Genomic DNA, 20023 nt, shown 5'->3' with positions numbered 1-20023 from the left:
TTACAGTTTTGCATAGTTATGTAATCCGGTTCTGATCAGATCAAATGCAAATTTTCTTCTTTTTTTTCTTCTTTTTTTACTGAAGCTACTACTGAAGCTCAATTTAAACAATGCATTTAAAATGTTAATGATCAGAATTTTGACATTAGAAACTTGTCAAGCTGCTCTAAGGCATTTTTCAGAAAGATGAACAAACGTTTTGCGTGGGTCAACTTGTTCCGGGGGGAATTAGATATCTTTATCTAATGAACTTTATTGCACTTTATACAAATTTACAAATCACAACAGTAAGCAGTTTGTAAAACACTTGTTTGTAATGAACAATGGATAAAAATATGAAGCAAAATACCATTTTCCATCTGTATCATCTGAAAGTCCATTTCTGCTTCTTTTAGTTGCGGTCCTCTCCTCCTGGGATTTGCTGTTGATTGCCCGTTGAAAGTTTCTGTGCAGGATTTTGTTTTTGCTGATACAAAAAAAATCTTTAAAGGCCGATCTCACTTGTTTGTTACGCTATTCAAGTCTTCGTCTGAAATTAAATCTGACGCTGAGTCTAAATGAACAAGGGAGGGAAAAATATAAAGATTTTATTAAAAAAAATATGTATAAAAAAACAATTTTTTAAGCCTATTGACTACTTCCATTAATTTAATGGGAAGTGTGAGTGTGAAGGATTAATTTTTATTTTTCATTCATTAATATTGTGCCATTATAACCCAAATATAGTCTACACAGGGGAAAACGAAATGTTTACTGAGCAAAGTCAAGTATGTTTTGATTGATAAGTATTTTACTATTTTGTAATGTAATATGCAAACTTGATTTATTGCTATTACCGAATAATATTAAGTATTCATCCTGTATTGTTCAGATAAATTACTCTTTACTTTACACTTTACTGGTGTATCTTTTTTGTCCAGATGGATACAACAGTTCAAAAGAGGAAGTCTCTAGATGAAACAGTGTGTTATAGGCTGCAGCAATAATCACTGCCCATTTTGTTCTACAAACTATTTCCAACCAACAAGATTATAAGGTTCAAATTCATTATCAAAAACTCTGCAGCCTAAAAAAAACAAATTACAACTGTTACAAAATATTTCTAAGAGCACAATATTTCTTTTAGTAAAGTAGATGAATTTCACAAAGGACCGGTATAGAATTGAAAAAAGCAGAGATACTCCCATAGTAGAAACATTTTTATTAAATCTTATGTTTAATTGGAAAAATTGTTCTAATATATCTTTCCTTTCCTATATACAGCTGTGATTTCTTGTACAGAAAACAGCGATTAAGTGGTTATAAGTATTGTTTTGTCTTTTTAAGCCTAATGTAACGAATAAATGAAAGTTATTCTCTTTAATATAACTTTTAATAAAAGTTATTCTTCCCACCTCAGCAGATCCTGCTTAATTTTCCAGATGTTTTGGGTTTGGTTTTTATTAGATTTTTTAGGCATGTTGTAATTTATTGTATTTCCTTTTATTTTATTGTGAAATACATGTGTTTCTCATGGAGAATGTGTTAAATTAGTGCAACAGAAGACAAACGTTAAAGATGAATTTTATTAACTCAGATCCCAATATTCTCAACGTCTGATACATTTCGGGAGCTTAGAAAATACCAGAATCAATTCTCTATCAGCAGTTAGATAAAACAATAAAGATAAATCAGTATGGATTCACCATGCAAATGTTTCAAGCCTCTACATGTACTGGATTATATTTGCACTGAAAAACCCTGGCACCTGAAGGGTTAAATATAAATGTATAATTCATCAGTAAGAAAAACATTAGAAATAATCAGTCATTACCAAAAAGTTACTGGTGCATGAAACATGCCAAATTTTCATCTTTAGTAACATTTATTGTAGAAAAGAAATCAATAAAATAGCACCCAAGGAGGCGCTGTCTCAAGAAACGAGTCCTGAAATCATCCTGAGGATGCTGTTAGTCCTCAGAAAAGCCAGGGTCCTGAGAGTGCGGTCCTGAGAGTGTTGTTGGGTCTCCGGGCCTGCAGGTTCATATTACTGGGATGTACAGCTCCAGTTTTCATGCAAAATATTACGTATTGGTTGTTATGTTGCAACTAAAAAGTGCTTCATTTCTCATGTAGATTTTATGAGTCACTAATCATTCAAAAAGTTAAGGTACTCTCTTTGTTTAGCTTTTTATGCTTAGCTTGCAGACATGAATTGATGACAGCTAAAAAAAAATTAGAATCCTATAAATTTCACAAAGATAAATATTATTCTTTAAACACTTTTTCAATCTTTAAAAATTTTTGTAGCACAAAATAATTTCCAGTGGTGTCAGCTTTCCTCGATGCCTTTAACCTTCAGCTCCTTTTTCACTCTTTCCAAATAGTTGAAATCAGGATATCCGAATCTGTAGTAGCAAAACACGACAAGTGTTTAGATATCAATGATTGAAAAACAAAAATGAAAAACTAATAGACATAGAGCATAGAGATCCGATTGGTAATACCTACTTTTGTACGCCTCCTGACAGAGAGGTCTTGTGGGAAATATCACTCCAAACAACCTGGTTTTTTAGACCGATTGCTTTTGAATTACCAACTGTAAAAATCAACCTCTGGTCAAAGGCTTTCTTTAACAGTTTCAGAACCGCATTGCCTTCTTTGTTGTCTGGCAGATACGCAGTTCTGGAAGTACCATTAAATGGTTTTCCTGGGTTAGGATGCCTTTCCTGCAAGAAGAACACAAGACAGATTTTGTACTCATTTGAATTAAACAGTTAATAAATCAAAATCCAAACTAGTTTGTCCCCTCAGATTAAGAATTAAGAGAAATTATTTTATTAGTTTATCAAAGATTCAGAACACTCAAAGAACAAAATCACAATGAATTTACAGCTATACAGCTATTGATCATAAATATTTGTCCTGATTTAAGGGATATTTTCTAAAACAATCAAGTTTGTGCTGCACTATAGAAAATATTCCTGTTTCTCTGGAAAAAGTGTATTAAAGAAACCAATATTTACCGTCTGTACTCCACTGGGTATGTTGTAAGTGATAACGATGTGTCCACAGTCTGAGAATCCAGGGAGAGAATCTGAACTTTTAGTCCATGACATGTTTCCGTCTGGCTGATCTCCCAGTAACACATCAAAGACGTGGTTGCAGAGAGGACATATGGACCCAGTCTGATGTAATGCATGCTGTAGGCATTCTTCACAAAACTCATGTTGACACTTCAGGCGTTTCTTTTTATTTAATCGCAGTAAACATATGGAACAGCATTCTTTGCCTCCACTGCTGCTGGCAGCATCAGATGAGGTGTCAGTGTATTTGCTGCAGAGCTTATCTATTCTTGTTCTTGAACCAATCAGCAAATCTTTCCAGTTCTTGTCTGACGGTGTAGCCTGAGCTGTCTCTTCAAGAAGGCTTGTTGGTTTCTGCATTGCACATATTGCATCGCTGAATGCATCCTGACTGCAGGTCGGTCCAAATGCACTGATTTCCTCAGATGTCAGAGTAAGTAGAAGCCTTTTTTCAGTTTTCTGGACGTTCCTGAATGCATTACTCCACTGATCTGGATCAACAAACTTGAGAGGAATGTGGGAACAGTAGGATTCACTGGAGCTCTTATCAATTAGCTCTAAGAACTCAGACATGGCATCAAGTGGACGGCCAACATCCTGATCAGCTAGAAATTGGACATTGACTTGTGCCTTTATTTGGACTTTGTATTTTTGTTCTATGTTTTTAAATTCTTCATTGTAGACATTATTCACATACCAGAAAGGATTCACTGGGACGACACAGCTTATGTCAGAGCTGATGGAATTCATGCTCTTTACTCAAGCCTTAATTTAGGTTATCCTCTGTGTTGAAGTTGATTTTACGATACTAATCTCATAACAGAATGATTTCTGTGGAGAATACACCATTCATTTAAAGTTTCTGTCTTGCTTTCCGGCTGCAGGTGGTGGCTGTGAATCTGTAGTTTCCTAGAAAATAAAAAGTATATATTTATTACTTTATTTAAAATAAATTGTATTGCTCTTCTTTTTTTTTAATTGCGCATAATTAGGCACATAAAGCAGATTGTAATTTTACCTTAAAGACAAAATACATTTATTTTCTTTGAGAGGAATAACTCTCTGAAAAACAGATGAAATTAAACATTTTCTTAGAATAGAATGAATTTATTTCATCAAAAAAATGTGCAAATGACAAGGTTCAAGTTAGAAACTGACAAAACCAAAAGAAAAACATCTCGTAAATGAGATAAATACAAAGACAGCTTTTGGTGCTTCATCTCATGTTTGTTTATTTATTTTAAGAAATATGTCTCAAAAACATGATTTTGTATTAAAACAATGCTACTGAGAAGTAATCAAAATCAAAAGACCACTTACATATTTTAATGCCCAAAACCCAAACAATACTTCTTGAACTAAAGTTCCAACTTTTGGAAGCGTTTTTGTTGCTATTTCACAAAAAAGATCTTCTAAAATCAAAATAAAGGCAACATTTTTAGCTCAGGATTTCTTTTCCCCCAACAGTACCTGAAACAGGTTTTAAAGGGCCTATATGGTTTAATTAAGCCTTTCAGAGTAAAATATATCCTTAATTATGGTCATATATTACCTTTGGCACACTAAAGAACATATTATTTATGAAATATTAGTTATTTTTGAGTACTCTATTTTTTTCTACCTGGAAGTAAGACGATTTGATCGCTGAGCCTCTGCCTTTTGCTACTAGTGGGTGCTGCCCATTTCATGAAGTCCTCGGTAGCATGTCTGCATTTCTTCCACAAAAACAAACATCCAAATTTTTGCAAAGAAGGATTTGCATATTGTGCATCTGAATTTAGTAGTCCCGGCGTTCACAAACAAAATGGTGATGGCTAACACGTTCAATTTGTGGGGAAATTCTGTCACAAAATGCAGACAACACCACCCGATGAACATTTCATTATTTATTGAAATGATGAGAACATTTTATTATGTTCTGATCAGCACTGGCTGTGAATGTTTCTGTTCTCTTTAAGCATCATCAATCTCTGTATCAAAAATTGTCTTCACTTTCATTCAGATCATTTTCCTGGAGACATGTGCACTTTTCTGTCTTTGCTCAATAATCCATCTTCAAACCAGTCCTTCTAATTTCTTGCTCACTTTTCCCACCAGGAAATAGTCTGCTCCATGTCTGCAGCATCTTCCCAATATCACCCATCTGCTTGCACCATTCTTGGATACTTTACCTTAAATGTGGAGCAGATTCCTCACCAGAATGTCCTTTGGCGTACGCCACCACATAAATAGCACACAGACAGCCTTCGTCTGCACAACTGTGCACGAGACAGGGGAGCTTGCAAAGCTAGCTGATCGTAGCTTCCTAGGCTAGTGGAAGCCGCTACATGTGTTAATGGTGCTGGCAGAGCAGAATCTTCCTGAGCTTGAGAGAACCCGTTCTTCCAGCCCAGTTCTGGGCTGGGAGGGGCTGGTGCTCACAGTGCAGGTTTTTAGAGGATTGCTCAGAAATGAGTGAACAGATCAAAACACCACTTTGAGGTTGTTTATAGTTAGGAATGAACATGATAATACACCCAAAAGCTTAAAAAGTTGATTTTACACGATGCAGGCCCTTTAACACAAATCATATCTTTAACTTCCTCATTTTATTGACAACTAAAGTGTTTATAAAAACAACGTTATTCCTGCTTTTACAGAAAATAATGAGCAAAAAAACGTTATTCTAGCATTCATATAATGACCACTTTATAAGTGTCCAGAATTGATCAGTTTCATGGATTTTTTTGTTTTCTTTCTTTTTTTTTCTTAAAGGCAGCAAATAGGTCATTAGTCTCTGCAGTCAAAGAACCATCCTATGAAAATATGTTGACACAAAGTTTGAGAGTACAGAAGAAAGGTCCAAGGACAGCAGTTGACCACTTACCGTCCGGCCTTTTAGCTGAAACCAACAAGGAGAGACGGAATCGCTAGAGGATCAGCCAGGAAAGTGAAAGTGAAACTTTTGTGCACGCAGGAACTTGAAATCCCCTGTTGAGTAAACATGGGGAGGTTCAACTCATAAGCCACTAAACCAGTCTTAGCTCTAATTAAGTTATAATAAAGTCACAGCTGCAGGATGGTTGTCTAAAAACATGATGGTTTATAATTCACACTGAGATCAGGAGTTCAAAGCTACTTAGACATTTAACTTTCAATTTTTTAACTTTTCTTTTCTCCACTGAAAAAAATTACTTTTTTTGCACATCAAGCTCCATCCATCTATCTTCTTCCGTTCATCCAGGACCGGGTCACGGGGGCAAACAGTCCAAGCAAAGATGCCCAGACTTCCCTCTCCCAGTCACTTCCTTCAGCTCCTGGGGGACTCCGAGGCGTTCCAAGGCCAACCGAGAGACTTAGTCTCCCTCGCATGTCCTGTCAATGGGACATGTCCGTAACACCTCTCCAGGGAGACGTCTGGAGGCATTCGGACCAGATGCTTGAGTCACCTCAACTGGCTCCTCTCGATGCGGAGGAGAACCGGCTCTACTCCGAGCTCTCTCTGGGGCGCCCACCCTCCCTCCAGAGGAAGCTCATTTCAGCCGCTTGTTGTCGGGATCTTTTGGTCATGACCCAGAGCTCATGACCATAGGTCAGTACTGGAATAAAGATCATCTGGTGAATAGAAAACTTTTCTTTCTGGCACAGCACTCCCATCACCACAACGGACTGGTACAGTGACATCATAACGGCAGACGCCGCTCCAGTCCACCTGTCGATCTCATGTTCTTCCGACCCCAAGATATTTAAACTCCTCCACCTGGTGCAGGAACACTCCACCCACCGAGAGAGGGCAAACTATGAGTCAGGCAATTTTTCAGTATGCATGAAATTAATATGTCTGCTCAACATGTTTTAAATAGGTTTGCAGTCCCAAAATAAGATGTACTTATTGACCTGACATGATGTCAATTAAAAGTTGATAAAGCAAGATTCATTTATCCTATCAAAACATCTTAAAAACTCGTTGGGCCAATGTTTTCACTGAACTAATCACAAATTGTCAACTGAGCATGCTCCAGGTGTGTGTGGCTGACTGTTGGGGACACTCCAGTACTGCAGGGGGCAGACGTGACCCCAGCTGTGCTTATATCCATCCACCAGTAAATAATAGAAAGAAGAAGAACGTTAGGAATACTGTACTCCACCATCCAGATTATTGTCATTTGCTGTGACATTTATTGGAAACACCAGAAGGAAACGTGCAAAAATGTTTGTTCCCCATTCAAAAAGACAAAAGTTGGTCATCAATAAGGTTCTTTTGTTTTATTTGGAAGAGTTAGCTGTTCTGGTGGTGAAGTGGTTAGTGTTGCTGCAATGAGAAGATATCAGGTTCAGATCCTGGTAGGACCTGAACCTGCATGGAACTTGTATGTTCTCCCCGTGAATGTGTGACTTTATCCTGTTTACTTTGTTTATAACTTGAATAAATACTTTAAATTACCTGCACACTCAAAAATCTGAATGAGGTCATCGCTTTAATGAGTAAGAAGTGAATGTATTTGCTCAACAAGATTGAAATGGGTTTTCATTTACAAAACAAGAGAATCTAAATATTATGCTTTTGCATTGTGAAACCATCATTCATTCACTCTCGTTCATACTTGGTGATGCTGTAAGCGTGGCTCCTAGTTTGTATCTACAGCCCCTCTGAGCAATTGTCAGAAACATTCACACACCAGCAGGATTTGAACCGCCAACTCTTCAAACATTAAACAGTCGGCTCAACTACCTGAGCCAAAATACTTATTGTGTGTTTTTTTTTCTTTTATGACTAAAAAGCTTACAAGTAAAGGATTTACACAGTGAGGTATCATTAATTATTTATTATCTAAAGAAATAAAGCACAAGGTATATATATATATATATATATATATATATATATATATAAACAAATTCAGACGGGCCACACAAATAGCATTGTGAGTTAAATTTGTTATTATATTAACATAACATGCGAGGTGTCTGTCATGAATTAAGATAAATACTTAGAAATACTAACATTAAAGCTCAAAAAATAATCTTGTGTAAATCCACAAATAAAGAACTGACCTTTTTAAACACCCTTTTCCTTTTTCCTTGGATTTCTTCAATATATCAGATGTTTGTTGAAGAAATCCAATTAATTTTTTCGTAATAACCATTTGTTATAGTGTTGAAGTAAACATCAGATTTCAACACTAACAAATAGCACTACAAAAAAATTAACTTGACCTCTAAAAATGTGATATTCGTCAAAGATTTATTTCCACAATTGAGAGTGAAAAAAATTGTTGTAGTTTTCAATAAAACTATACTACAAAAGACTCAAGCTGATCACAGGTCTGTTGATTTGGATGAATTAATGTTAAAACAATAGAAAAGAAAAAAAATTAAAGATAAAAAAAAGTTTATTGCAAAATATAACTTATTGGTTGTCATGTTGCAACTAAAAAGTTCTTAATTTCTCATCTAGATTACATAAGTAACTAATCATTTACAAAGTCAAGGTACTTTTTTTTTTTTTTTTTTTTTTTAGCTTTTTATGCCTAGCATTCAGATATGCATTTATAAGTGACAACTATAAGAAATGCAGTCTTTTACAGACACATAAAGTTACACAAAAGTTAAAATTTACCTAGTTTCTACAACACTTTTACAATCTTTAAAAAGTTTTACGAACACAAAATAGTTTCCAGTGGTGTCAGCTTTCCTCAATCCCTTTAGCCTTCAGCTCCTTCTTGACTCTTTCCAAATAGTTGAAATCAGGATATCCGAATCTGTGGGAACAAAACACGGCATGGGTTTAAATATAAATTATTCAGAAACAAAAATGAAAAACTAATAGACATAGAGCATAGAGATCCGATTGATAATACCTACTTTTGTACGCCTCCTGACAGAGAAGTCTTGTGGGAAATATCACTCCAAACAACCTGGTTTTTTAGACCAATTGCTTTTGAATTACCAACTGTAAAAATCAACCTCTGGTCAAAAGCTTTCTTTAACAGTTTCAGAACCGCATTGCCTTCTTTGTTGTCTGGCAGATATGCAGTTCTGGAAGTACCATTAAAAGGTTTTCCTGGGTTAGGATGCCTTTCCTGCAAGAAGAACACAAGACAGATTTGTACTCATTTGAATTAAACAGTTAATAAATCAAAATCAAGATGTCACCTCAGATTAAAAAACAAATGAAATTATTTTTAATCTCTTAAAGCTCCATTCCAGTCATCTTTTGGTCCATTTTAAGTGTTCCTAGTGTACTTTAAACTATGATAATGCAATTTTCAGGCAAAATCAAAAAGTCTGTGTCATTTTCTAGGACATAGTCTCTGCAGAGCAAGAGTTCATACAAAAATTGCCTCTGAGTCCTGGATACAGTTGTTGGAGCAGAGCAAGATCGTCCATGTTTCCCATTGTCCATCATATGTTCTCCTGTTAGGTTACAGCCCTTTACAACCCCAACTTAACATAACCTGTGCAACAAAAATGGTGAGAAATATTGGAGGTATCCAGTTGTACAATATGAGCCAGATGCCAGCTCAGATGAAGAAAATGAAGTATATGGATCTATCCGCAGAGCGGGGAGCTTATGGCCTGCTCACTGAAGCACCAAGGTCACAGATACTACAAGCTTTTTCCAAATGCATTTTTCCATCTGCTCCTGATTTGCAACAATTTGAATAAAGAAATTTTCAGCAGCTTAATTTTCTTTATATATTTCCTGTATGGTGGGGAAAATGGCAAAAGAACATTTTAAAACACCAAAAGCACCATTTTATTGGTGTGGATCTTTTCAAGTTTTAAAAATGTAAAGGATAATAAGAATGTAGAGGATAATCCCAGAGTCTTATATAAAACTATACCTCCAGACTGAACAATGTATTTGTTTTACAGTGGTTACTTTCAAAATTCATGAAGATATTTTTAAAAACAATCAAGTTTTATTAGTAAAAAAATGAAGCTATCTTATTTGTAGTTCAAGTTTGAGAAAACATTTGTGTTTATCTGGAAAGAGTGTTTTAAACAAACCAATATTTACCATCTGTACTCCACTGGGGAAGCTGTAAGTGATGATGATGTGTCCACAGCCGGAGAATCCAGGGAGAGAATCTGAACTTTTAGTCCATGACATGTTTCCGTCTGGCTGATCTCCAATTAACACATCAAAGACGTGGTTGCAGAGAGGACATATGGACCCAGTCAGCTTTAATGCATCTTGGAGGCATTCTTCACAAAACTCATGTTGACATTTCAGCCGTTTCTTTTCAGTCAATGGCAGCAAACATATGGAACAGAATTCTTTTCCTCCACTGAAGTTGGCTGCATAAGATGAGGTGATTTTCTGTTTGCTGGCCATCACACCTAGTCTTGATCTTCGAGCCGCCAGCAGATCTTTCCGGTTCTTGTCAATCTTTGATGGTGTTGCCTCAGCTTTCATTTTAGACTGTTTAAGATGGCTTGTTGCTTTCTGCATTCCATTTATTACATCGCTGATTGCATCCTGACTGCAGGTCGGCCCAAATGCAGTGACTTCCTCAGGTGTCAGAGTAAGTAGAAGCCTTTTTTCAGATTTCTGGAGGAGCCTGAATGCATCGCTCCACTGATCTGGATCAACAAACTTGAGTGGGATGTGTGAACCGCAGGATTCAGCTGAACTCTTCTTTATTAGCTCTAAGAACTCAGACAAGGCATCAGGTGGACTCCCCCCTTCCTGATCAGCTTGAAATGTCACATTGACTTGTGCCGACATTTGAACTTTGTATTTTTTTTCTATGCTTTTAATTTCCTCATTATATACTTGATTCACATACCAGAAAGGATTCACTGGGACGACACAGATTACTCCAGAGGTTACGGGATTCATGCTCTTTAGTCAAGCCTTAATTGAGGCTATCCTCTGCGTAGAAGTCAATTTTAACAGAATATTCTCATAACACAATGTGTTCACTGGAGAATACAAAATTAATCTAAGATTTCTTTGTATGGAAATCAAGGAAACTTTTCCTGATGCAGTGGCGGGCTGTAAATCTGTACAGTTTCCTAGAAAATAAAAAATATACACTCGTTACTTTACTTAGAACAATTGTATTACTTTTTTAAATTTACAAACTCTCAGAGAAACAGATTATATAGAAATTACATTAAATTAAATTATACTTGATCATAAATGCGCAGCTGACAAGTTACACATCCAGGATAGAAAAGAAACGGAGAAAAACAAAAGAAAGGATAAACTTCTTGCTTATTATTATGAAGACACAGCTTTTGGAGATGAATCTCTTCTGTTTGTTTTAAGAAAAATATAAATTCATCTGTCAGCAAACCATCGTCATCCAAACATGACTCTTACATGTTTTCATGCCCCAAACCAAACTGTTTTCTCAATTTAAAAGCTCAAACCTATGGAGACCTGTTTCTTTCTCTTTTACAAAAAATAATAATAATAATAATGATGATTTTAGGCAAAACCAAGACATAATTTTAAATTAGTGTTTTTTTCCCCAACAGTAGCAGAAACAGGTTTTAACCTTAATCAATATTTTATGTTAGGGGAAACTAAAATATTCATTGTACTTTCTTTTACATATATATATATATATATATATTAACACAATTATTTGCTACGTTTTAGGAAAAAAAAACGTAAAAAACAGAAAAAAGACAAAAATAGAAACAAAAAAAATCCATAAAACTTTAATTAAATGTGGACACTGTGATTCTGCAAGAACTACACATATATATATACACCCCCCCCCTTTTTTTTTGTCTAAAACGTAGCAAATAGCACAATTTGAAGATATATAAACAGAAAGTTTGACTACAGCAGAAATGTTTAAGGCCAGCAGTTGATCCCTTACCGTCTTTCCTTTGGCTGAAACCAACAACAGAGAGACTGAAATGCTGAAAGGTCCTCTGTGAAAGTAAAACTTTAGTGCACACAGGTTTTTAAATCTTCTGTTATCTGATCAGGGCAAGGTTCAAACTCATAAGGAACTAAATCAGTAAGACACTATATTAAACCAGTAATAAAATCACAGCTACAGGTTTGTTGCCTGAATGTCTCCAAAACATGACGATTCATAATTTACAGTGAGATTTAGAGTTCAAAACTAATATTTAATTTTATTTTTTTTTAAATCATTTTGTTTCACTGAAAAAAACTTTTTTTTTTGCGTATCAAAATATTTTTTGTTAAACAAAAAAAATGTAAGAAAGGCTTTTCAGATCTGTTACTGAAAACATGTTTTTTTTTTAATTAACTTCTGGGGGCTTCTACTGTCCTACCAGAAGCCACACCTGAAGCCTAAAGCCACACAGGCCCCACCCCTCAGGATATCTCTGTGGAGTCCATTTTACAGGGCGTTGTCTGTCATGTAGTCAAAATCTGAATTACATTGATATTAGGTAGACAGATATATATTTGTATCTAAGGAAATTAAAATGTAACATTTAAAAAAAATCCTACCTCATATTATCATAATTCATAAATGAGGGGTTAAAGCTAAAGTTAAATATATGTTGCTGCAGGTCCTTAACAGACAATTCATATTTATGCTATAAATAAATATATATGTGTGTGTACTTAAATCAACAGAAAGTAAAAATTTAATTTCATTTAAGGTAAAGACAGAATTCCTTTTTATTGCTTTACTATTCAACAATACATACTTTGGATACAAACTTTAAGTTCATAGTTATTTTATAAAATAAAAATGTATTGCTTTTATTAACTTTAGCTGAAAGAAAAATAACAATGAAAGGTATATTTTACCTTTAGCAGTTGCTTACAACATATTTAGTGTTTTATATGTATATAAACTTTTTATATATGCATATACACTTTTAAAGAAGTTTTATCCTTTAAAGTAATGTAGTCTTTTCAACCTGTACCTGAAATAAACCAAAACAAAAAGGTTGTTTTTCCATTTACAAACAAGAATTAATCAAATTAAATTAAATGCCTATTCCTACAGGTATTTGTTTCAGCTGTGGTTAGCAAAATGAACGAAAAGTCAAAGAACTTGTGAGACTTTCAAAATCCTTTTATTGTTATTTGGCTTTTAGCAAACAGTATTCAGTCAGATTTTGCAAAGGCACAACTACAGAGATTTGCTGACATGTGAAACAAATATAAAGTGAAAAACACAAGATTGAAAACAAGGCACTTTAAAAATGAATTCTTGTTCAAACTTCAGAGGTTTTATAAAATAGGGCTGAAATACTTAAACGACATCAATATTTACCAATGACACATTAAAAAAAACAAATATATAAAAATGTGAAAAAAAACGTCATTAACAAGTGTAAATTATTCTTACAACATTTAGTGCCTTCGTTTTTTTTCTTCTTTAGTTCCTCTTTTAACATAACGGTTTAACTCCCAACATGACTATTTACCCATTTCCTTTTTGGTACGTGGATATGCACACATACAGTAAACAGTGAGTAACAGTGAGCTGGGTGGATGCAGATAAGCTGCCAAAGGTGGTGCATTTGTGAAGAGCAGCAGCAGAGGGAAGATTACATGATCGTCGCGCTGTGCGACGAGATCAGCAGGCAGGAAGCCTACTCAGCTTCATCACTCAAAGGAAACCTGGACACGGAAAAAAGATGTTCATGGAGGAACGAATAAAAAGGAACATAACTGATGTCACACTTTAGAAACAACTTACCCTTAAAGTCCCACTTCAGTCATATTTTGATTTATTTTAAACATGTTCTTTTAATTATGATTATGCAGATTTGAGCACAAATTTGCCAATTTCTAGGGCACAGTTTCTGCAGAGCGGCAATAGTTCATTAAAAATTTGCCTCTGAGTTGTGGGCGGGACTGTTGGTATGGAGCAACTCCGCCCCCCTTACCCTCTCTGTTGCTAAAAGCTTCTGTTTGCACGTAGTACTGTTAGCTTATAGACCCTAACACTTTTACCAACACAAATCTAGGGGTTTTTATATATGGGGGAACTGGTTACCACAAAATCACATCTAATATTGTAAATTTTCAGTTGAACTTCAGCTAAAACATTAGATTTTGACCTACTCTGCACACACTAAAGAACATTGTGTGAAAACATATGAAACTGAAAGTTTTCAGTCAGAAATTTTATAAAATGTTTTAATAAGTAAAATATATATCCCTTAGTTTTTAGATCTGTTTCCAAGTGTAATAAAAAGTTTTCTAACCTTTAAAATTATACAACCAAGCTGCAACTTTTATTTCCTTTTTTTTTAAAGACCAGCTTTGATCCAAATGTTGATTTTGGTGTTTTTAACATATTTTTCTGATGATGTATGACAAAATTAAGCTCTGAATTCTTTATTAAGCTGTTTTAAAAAGAACTTCTTTGTGACGTAGAAACTACACTGGGCTCCCTGCTCCGCTCCATTCTGATGCATCCATCTGAGATGGAATCTGGCTCAAAACTGTATGGCTGATAGCTCTGATGATGCTCTCCATTTTTGTTGCACCAGTAATGTTAGATTGGGGGTGTAAATGGGATGGGAACGGGGATGGGAAGGGGGGTGGGGATGCTCACAAGTCAGAGGCAAATTTCTAATGAACTATTGTTGCTCTGCAAAAACTGTGCTTTAGAAAATGTTGCAGGTTTTTTTTATTCCAGCTAAAAATGTCATAAATTGTTTAAAAATCACTAGTAACGATTTTGAAAGAGCTAAAAAAATGATTGAAGTTGGACTTTGAGCCCATTTTAGAAATTAAACTTTACAGTTCATTTAACCTTACCATTGTGCGACTCCAGACTTTAGGTCCATCTGAGCCAACTCAACCTGAACCTGAGGAACAAAACCGTTATATCAATGGGTAGAAAAGAATAAAATACAACATGATAAAAAGGAGAGAATAGTTTTCTCACTGGTGAAGGGATTTTTAAATAGCAAGAGGGGTAACATCCTCTGCCACTCACCCATGTGTTGTCTGTTTGCAGGACAGATTCTCTGCTACAGATTCACGTCAGACTCACCTGTCCAATAACATCTTTGCCTCTGAAGGAGTTGTTTTTCACTGATGCACTGAGGCGCCTGAACCGAACCTCCTGCTCCGGCAGATCAAACTCAAACCTTACAGACACAAGCAGAGATGTCAACAAAGTTTATAGATGAGACGGTGGAGCAGAGAAACAGGGTGTTTTTACCTTTCATTGTACTCGGGGTTGAGGTCTTTTTTCTTCACGGCGGTCTTTCTCTTGGTGGTTTTGCTTTTATCTGGCAGCAGCATGAGAGAGACGTAGCTGTCGACTCCATCCTTACTTTGTGCCAAAAGACCTCTGTGTGTGGAAATGGTAAATATTTAGAAAATGAAGAAAAATGAAGGAAGTCTAAGAATCTAAAAATCTTTTTTTTGGTAGGAACTTTTCAACTTTTTTCCCTAACTCCTTTCCTCAGGCTTGGGTGTTTTAGAGTCATGTGATTTCATTTTTCCTTCTTATTCCAGGCAATAAAATTATATAAAAAAAAACGACAAATAACTGCAGGGTCTTCATCTTAAAGGTCTCAGCTGTTAAATTTTTATATTTTATATTGTAAAAAAGACTGGAGACCTCTTTGAATTCAAGATAACAGCACAGTTCAGGCTCATAAATAATAGATCTTCACAATAATATACAGAACGAGAGGATTATGTCCACATTAGAACTCATTATATTAAAAACTAAACAAATAGATGAATAAATGAAGTGCTGGGAGGGCCTGTAGTGATAGGATCTAAAATGAACATCTCTCCATTCCAGAATATTTGAAAGTGAAGAGATGCCTGGACGGCTAAACTTCACAACATTTTAGCTTAAATTTCATCATGAAAGCAATAGATTACCAGCAAACACACTAAACCACACTATTTAAAAAATAAAAGTCATGCTGCTGGAAATTTACTATTTGAAATCAAAAAGAGTTTTGGTGATGGAACCTGAAAAATGTACGGTGTCCCTGAAGTCCAAATCAACAAATCACTCAACGTAAAAATATATTAAAGATCATAATAAAAAAGGCAAACCAACAATAAGCCAAGCAATAAAAAAACAATGTTACATTTCAGAAATCGCAACAAAATACCAGACACCAGAGCTTAAAAAAAGCATTTCAGAAAACATAAGTAATTTCCATAAATCAAAATGAAACGTCAGAAAAAATGAAACACTATAAGAAACCAGGGAAGGTAGTTATTATGTGATGGCACTGACTGGATGATAAAGTTTTGAAGATGAAAGAAAGCAGATAGAAATATCTTCTGTCAGAAGATTAGGATTAACATTTTATTTTTTAACATTTTATTTTGATTTCTGAAAATAACTTTTTTTCCGAAATGTTTTTATTAGGTTTTTGTTTCTAGAATTTTGTTTTGATTATCAAAAATGTAATATTTTACACTTTTATATTTTTCTATTATTTGTTCTGCTTTTCAATTGTGTTTTTGTGTTCAGTGATTTGAACTTCAAGGGCACCGTAAAAATTTCACTAACTTCTGTAAAAATACACTGATGAAATAAGAGTTTTTATGTGTTTGCATCTTTTTTAGTAGACATAAATCCTCCTGATTACTTATTTTTTGAGCATTTCTTTTCTAAAAACACAAATTTACCCATCAAATTAAACAAATCTAACATTAAGGAAAGAAACCATTTTTATTCTGCAAGAATGAGATTGAATGACCTGCAGCCGTGTACGGTGACCACCAGTTTATTCTCCTGGGAGGAGTACGTAACGGACATCTTCAACTGTCCGGCGCCGGTCGCAGCACACGGAAGAGCCTCCGTACCGATCAGATCCAACATTTTAGTGTTCAGAATCTTCAAAGTATCAACAGAACCATCAGTGAGTGTCAGGGTTTATCGTCATTTCTTCTCGTTTGTTTTCTGTTCCCACCTTGAGTTCAGCTCTCAGCAGGATCTGACTGTCAGCTGAGGCTCCATCCAGATGGAACCAGCGGTCCAGAACCAGCTCTGGTTCTGAGAGCAGCTCCCTGACAGGAACCACCAAAGATCCCATTGGTTCGTCCCAACCGCTGGACAGCTGCAGCGTGAGAAAAAAAGAGGACATCGGTCACAAACTCATGCAGTGAGCAACTACAGATCTAGGTTCTGAAGACGAGGATCTTACCTTCACGATGAGAATCTGACGTTTTGGGTCACGAAGCACAAAGTGAAAAGACTCGTTCCACTGAGGATTGGCACTGCGGTCACACACCTGAGGGCATTCGATGACAGCATTAATGACATATTTAAACAACATGACAACAGTGAAAACAACATCCTTACTTTGGTTTTGAGGGAAGTTTCTCCCAGAAGGAGCTCGGCTCCAGCCCTGGGCTCTTTCCCACTTTTCTTTAGCTGTGAAGTAAATGAGAAACACAAGTTCATCATGTAAATCTTTAAGTGTGACACAGACTGTAGAGCAGGAGGGGCAAACATTTTGACTTGTGGGCCACAAAGACTTCAGAAGGACTGGACCAGAGGCAGATACATGGAGTGTTTTGATAATCCACCTCATAAGAGAAAAAAATCTGAACTAAAATGTGCATTATTTTGAGGGAAAATTATGTATTTATTTTAACATATGAATATACTTTAAAACTGAACATTTTGGGATTTTTATTTCAAAAGTGACTTTTTTCCCCTCATTTTACTGCCAATTGCACCAATGGGTTTATGTCCATTAGGGAAAAAACGCGTGTTTATATGGAGTTGGAACAATCAGAAAAAGCACTGTCTGACTCAAAAAATAAAGGAACGACTTCATAAGAAACATGTCAAGGTCCTGGAGTGGCCTAGCCAGTCTCCAGATCTCAACCACATAGAAAATCTTTGGAGGGAGTAGACAGTTCATGTTGCCCAGCGACAGCCCTAAAACCTTACTGCTCTACAGGAGATCTGCAGGGAGGAATGGACCAAAATAGCAGCAGCAATTTGTCAAAACTTTGTCAAGACTTACAGAAAACGTTTGACTGCTGCCATTGACAACAAAAGGGATAAAACAAACAATTGCATTGAACTTTTGTTATTGATTAAATACTTATTTTCCACCATAATTTACAAATACATTCAATAAAAATCAGACGATTTCCTTGATTTTTTTCTGTCATAGTTAAGGTATACCTATAATGAAAATTACAGGCCTCTCCCCTCTTTTTAAGTGAGAACTTGTACAATTGGTGGTTGACTAAATACTTTTTTTGCCCCACCATAAATGAACCAAAAGAGATTATCAATATAACTTATTTCAGTTTAAATAGTATAGTTTGTCCGGCTTTGCTGTAGAGAAACTGAAAACTCACAGGCAGTGACTTTGCTGCCTGGATGTAAACAAAGAGTAGCGCTGCAGACGGGAGCGCTTTATTCTGGTAGGACTGGAGCGTCTCCAGCTGCATCACCTAAAACAAACAAATACAAAAAATGTCAGCTTTCAAAATAAAAGATTCAGTGATAAACATGTAGGAGGGCAGACCTGGTCCAGTCTGACAGGACTTGACCCTGTAGGGACCCACTCCAGAATCACATGAACTTGTCCAGACTTCACATCCTTCAGCGTGAACCACTGCAACACAGTTAGAGAACGCCTCATTAAAACCAGATAATCCAACTGAGTTTGGGAGTCAACATCAGCTACTGACTAACCTGATCTGTGTACTGTGAGCTCACGACATCATTCAGCCGAACACTAAATCTGTGAACATGAGAATTGATTAAGCTTTTTGTTTTAAAAATGAACACTTTCAAAGCTCCAAAAGGCATAAACTCCAAAAATATGATACAATACTCCCTAACATTTGATGAAAATAATGTATTTTTTGTGCTGAATAAGTAAAAAAAAATGAATTTCTCAATGTATCATTTTATTTTTGAAGATTTCATCATGGAAAAGTTGTCCCTAAAACTCAAACATTGCATGAAATGTTTTCTTCTCTGGCTATAGATAATGAACTAGAGAGGAAATCACCTCCCCAGGAAGTCATCAGAGTTCAAATCCTTATCGAATGCTTCAAACTTGATGTCCTGGTCAACGTTCCCACTCAGAACCACCTGTTGAATGCAAACAGATGCAAATATCTGCAGAAACATGTCAGAGCGCGGCGAGTTCTTTACCGTATGTGTCTCACCTCATACATTTCGTTCCATGTTGGGTTTAAATTCTCTTTGATAACATGACTCTTAAACACAACCCCCCCAACATTGATTTTTACATAGGGGTCACTTTTGCCCTTTCCCAGAACGCTATCCTTTGCAATCAGATTCTTTGCCTCCAGCAGATGGATCCTCAGCACCCCCTACAGGACAATGACGGGAAGATGGTTAGCAGCAGAATCACAGCTTCTGAATATTTGAATGACATTAAAAACTTACTTCTGGTGAACAGTTTAGGTTCTTTTGGTAGACTTGTAATCATTTCTAATTGAAATAATGTGTTAAAAACAGTCCTTTTACTTTTTTTCACTCAGAAAACACCTTTTCGTAAACAATATTATATTGTCTCTCATTTACCTTTAAAAAGTTCGATTAATCTTTATCAAATCTGAAACTGAGCCACTCTTAAAAACACGAAGAACAATTAAATGGCTCCATGTTCATTTTGGCTGACTTTAGGTATTACATTATGATGAGTTGCACCTTTCTCTCTCTCTATGTCTACCTTTTGTGCACAGTTCTGCACTGCTGCAAGTCTACCAAACTATGTAAAACAGCTCTTAGGAAGAAGCCGGCTCTTGTTGTTAACACCAAAACCCGGCTTTAGAGTTATTTCATTTGCAAAAGACACATTAGTTCACGGTGCGGGTCTCTGCTCTGCTGCTCACCTGCTCCACGAGGATGGGAGGACTCATTGCAGCATCTCTTTTTGTCTCATCTTTGAGTGGAAAGTGATATGACTGCAGCAATGAGGGCGTGTCTGTACTTTGACCAATCCCTAACTCTGCGCACACATGCAGGTGATATGTGCCAATCTTCTTTTCCTTTCGGCTTTTCCCTTCAGGGGTCGCCACAGCGAATCAG

At 35.9% G+C, this 20023-nt stretch overlaps 3 protein-coding genes across 4 annotated transcripts in view; all 3 read right to left on the bottom strand.

The window, feature by feature from the left end:
* Window positions 1–1566: 1566 nt before the first annotated feature.
* Window positions 1567–7719, bottom strand: LOC112145483 (E3 ubiquitin-protein ligase DTX3L). Its single transcript, XM_024270742.2, has 4 exons — window positions 5932–7719; window positions 3006–3974; window positions 2491–2708; window positions 1567–2387 (listed from the first exon to the last, which is right to left on the bottom strand). Exons 2-4 carry the CDS (start codon window positions 3813–3815, stop codon window positions 2312–2314), a joined length of 1104 nt encoding a protein of 367 aa, XP_024126510.1. The 5' UTR covers window positions 3816–3974; window positions 5932–7719; the 3' UTR covers window positions 1567–2311.
* A 700-nt stretch (window positions 7720–8419) lies between these two features.
* LOC112145464 (E3 ubiquitin-protein ligase DTX3L-like) lies at window positions 8420–12690 on the bottom strand. The gene is made up of 4 exons (XM_024270705.2): window positions 11885–12690; window positions 10066–11066; window positions 8907–9124; window positions 8420–8803 (listed from the first exon to the last, which is right to left on the bottom strand). The coding sequence occupies exons 2-4, from the start codon at window positions 10888–10890 to the stop codon at window positions 8728–8730; spliced, it is 1119 nt and encodes a 372-aa protein (XP_024126473.2). The 5' UTR covers window positions 10891–11066; window positions 11885–12690; the 3' UTR covers window positions 8420–8727.
* A 361-nt stretch (window positions 12691–13051) lies between these two features.
* The window catches only part of esyt1b (extended synaptotagmin-like protein 1b), a 25138-nt gene continuing 18166 nt past the window's right edge, over window positions 13052–20023 (bottom strand). For both annotated transcript variants that reach the window (XM_024270226.2, XM_024270227.2), the window contains 13 exons: window positions 19135–19302; window positions 18975–19057; window positions 18653–18701; window positions 18483–18572; window positions 18313–18408; window positions 17297–17368; window positions 17139–17225; window positions 16905–17051; window positions 16692–16828; window positions 15179–15310; window positions 15008–15104; window positions 14770–14819; window positions 13052–13620 (listed from right to left, as the gene is read on the bottom strand). In XM_024270226.2, the coding sequence (XP_024125994.1) occupies window positions 13593–13620; window positions 14770–14819; window positions 15008–15104; window positions 15179–15310; window positions 16692–16828; window positions 16905–17051; window positions 17139–17225; window positions 17297–17368; window positions 18313–18408; window positions 18483–18572; window positions 18653–18701; window positions 18975–19057; window positions 19135–19302 (1236 nt within the window). In that variant the 3' untranslated portion in view covers window positions 13052–13592. The remainder of the gene's footprint in view (window positions 13621–14769; window positions 14820–15007; window positions 15105–15178; window positions 15311–16691; window positions 16829–16904; window positions 17052–17138; window positions 17226–17296; window positions 17369–18312; window positions 18409–18482; window positions 18573–18652; window positions 18702–18974; window positions 19058–19134; window positions 19303–20023) is intronic.

The sequence above is a fragment of the Oryzias melastigma genome, linkage group LG1, assembly GCF_002922805.2.
Source record: "Oryzias melastigma strain HK-1 linkage group LG1, ASM292280v2, whole genome shotgun sequence".
Classification (NCBI taxonomy): domain Eukaryota; kingdom Metazoa; phylum Chordata; class Actinopteri; order Beloniformes; family Adrianichthyidae; genus Oryzias; species Oryzias melastigma.
The sequence above is the reverse complement of the archived record's forward strand: the minus strand, read 5'-3'. Positions and strand labels throughout refer to the sequence as shown.